The sequence below is a fragment of the Quercus suber genome, unplaced genomic scaffold (assembly GCF_002906115.3).
Source record: "Quercus suber isolate HL8 unplaced genomic scaffold, Cork oak 2.0 scaffold_34, whole genome shotgun sequence".
Classification (NCBI taxonomy): domain Eukaryota; kingdom Viridiplantae; phylum Streptophyta; class Magnoliopsida; order Fagales; family Fagaceae; genus Quercus; species Quercus suber.
The window spans coordinates 2,133,667-2,136,416 of record NW_027069499.1 but is presented as its reverse complement, the minus strand read 5'-3'; the positions used below and the strand labels follow the sequence as shown (position 1 = coordinate 2,136,416).

Genomic DNA, 2,750 nt, shown 5'->3' with positions numbered 1-2,750 from the left:
TAGATTTTTAGCATAAACATATGAGAAAAAAATATTAATAAAAAAAAAATGTAGGCAATGCATAGAAAGTTGTAGGTGATATAAGCCTGTTTTCAAAGGACTGTCTTGACTATTATTCTCGAAAAGCAAAAGTTTATGCTTAATTAATTGACAGGTTGCAATTAACACCATCTTAGCTAATCTAATTCATAGAATTGTCTTTGACTGAATGCTGCCCAATAAGATAAGAAAATGGAAGAGTGGAGAAAAGTAATTATTCAGGTGAAGATCTAAACCGCGTGTCTTGCTTTTGGGAGCCAAAGACAATTCTAGCTTTAAGAAGGTCCAACGACATCTGAAATGTTAAACAAAAGAGGGCCTTAACTTTCACAAGCTCATTTTTCTACATGCCCCCAAAAAACTTACAGAAAAATAATAATAATAAAAAACCAACCTTCTCTAACAATCTTGAATTTCATTACTGCAACATATTGCATGCTAATCTATGGAACTTGCCCTTGAAACTTTTGGCAAAAGATGAGAAAATTTTTAAGTAAGAGTTATATCTTTACATTATAACTAGAAATGAGAAAAACAGGACACAACATTACTAGCTTATACGTGCGTGATTGATTAATCAAGAGAACACAAAAAATTTAGTCATGCACCTTCTATACAGCATGAGTTTCATCATTATTAATTGGGAGACTTGCATTAAGAGAAGGCAACAAATCCATACGATTGTTCAAAGAACTTGGAAATCCGCTCTTCTTTGACCAAAGCCAGATCTTGGATACGGAGAAGCTCTCACCTTTAGTGTGCCCACTGATTTTCTTTCCCTCCACATCCCCGGTATCTGAAAATTTTGCAAGGTATCCTCTTTCATTGACATGATTCACATTACTACCTCCATCACCAACACCACCACTATCAGATAATGCCACTTGTAGATTTGAATCATCGACCACATACTGATATGTGCCCATTGAATAACATCTTCTAGCATCCAAATTACAGCTACTTGTTTCCCCTTCTCTCCTTCCACTATCTACCCCATCATGTAAGCTTCTGAACTTCCCAAGTCTCACAGAAAATACCCTCTTTTCGCAAACAGCTTCCTCTATATTTATTGGGTTCTGACTACTGGAAGACCTATTCTCTCCATTACTAGGAAACCTATTCGATTGCTCCCTGGAAACAGCAAAATTAAGTGCTGGAATTTCCATAGGATTTCCAGAGGCCGATAGAGTCCCTCTACAAAGAGGGCATGTTGAGTTTGAAAGAAGCCATACATCTATACACTCTGTATGAAAAGCATGACTACACGTTGGAAGCAACCTTAGCTTGTCAAGGTCAGAAAATTCACATAAACAAACAGCACAATCAGATGGCTCCCTCAAACCCATTATATCTTTGTAGTAGAACACTGGTAGAGCATCAATGAAAGCTTGGTCTAGACCTGAGTCATGTAAGCGAAAGAGTTGTTGAAGCTGTCTTTGGAAAGTATGGGAGCCAGAGGTTTCTGGGTATCTATTTGATTGAAAAACAGCTGAAGAAGATGGCACTTTCATACAAAATCTTACAAGTAAATGGAGAAGACCATAGATGAAGAAGATTACTGCTAGAATTACTATAAGCAAAAGAAGTACTGGACTAATTCTGTTGAAAGATGATGTTGGGGTTGCTTCTGCCTCATAGTTAGTACTAAAATATGGAGCAGAGAGAGATGATTGAGGAGGTGGGTATACCAAACTACCATCTTTTTGCTTGATTTCAAATGGAATTTTATACATTTTTGACAGATGGGTACGCTCAAAATCAAATCTTTCTCATAAGTTTCTTGAGCTTAGTCACTTAATCTTTGAAAAGCGCGCATTGCTTTCAATTCCAAGAGACATTCTTTCATAAATTGAGACCCTAGAAGAAAAAAAGGGAATGCAAGCTAGAAGATATTACAAAGCTAGAATTATGCTATGCTATTGACAACCAGCAAATTCTCCAAGTTTTATGAGGAAAATAAATGCTTTCAGATGGGATTTTGCTGCTATTACATGAAAGCTGAATGATGAAATTATCAAGATTAGAAAGAAGAAGATGGGTTTTTTGGAGAAGTGAGGAAATGTTGAAAGTTGCAGAGTATCTACCTTTTGAGGAGAGTACACTAGAAACCATAGAACTGCAGTGTCTTTTGCTGGTGAAGATGAGATGTTCTTGTTTTGAATTCTTTTTGCGCCACATAATAAGTCCCAAGAGGAAGGGTTTTTTTAATTGTAAGTTTTAATAGTACAAGCCACAAGGGAAGGTGCTGGGTAGGTGAGGTTGAGAGTGGATTGGATAGTAGGAGCCCATCGTGATGATAGCAATATGCTCTAAACTTAGATTTTCCTTATTCTCTCTCTAGGATGGCAAAAATACGAATGCCCCAACCCATACTGCACCACTAGGCCTGATATATTATTTTAAACACATATTTTTAATTTTTAAACAACATTGCACGTATTTTACACACTTTTTTATCTATACGTATTTTCAAAAAAACTGAAAACTGTTATTTAAACATATATATCAAACAGGCCCTTAACTGTTTGTTGTGTGTTTTCAAAATTGTTTGTATTATCAAAATGACTGCTTCGACAACTAGATCGGCAGCCAAGCTACCAATGCCATGGCATGCCCTGGGGGGCATGCTGCTGCCAAGGCCAAATAACCTCTCTCATCTAGTTGCTTTTTCCCTTCCTTTTTTCCTCAATTCCTTTTCTCTTCCAATAAAA

General features: G+C 36.6%; 1 protein-coding gene across 1 annotated transcript; it reads right to left on the bottom strand.

Moving 5' to 3' along the window:
* Positions 1-262: 262 nt before the first annotated feature.
* Positions 263-2,363, bottom strand: LOC112031629 (RING-H2 finger protein ATL46). Its single transcript, XM_065770677.1, has one exon. It carries the CDS (start codon positions 1,770-1,772, stop codon positions 651-653), a length of 1,122 nt encoding a protein of 373 aa, XP_065626749.1. The 5' UTR covers positions 1,773-2,363; the 3' UTR covers positions 263-650.
* Positions 2,364-2,750: the final 387 nt, after the last annotated feature.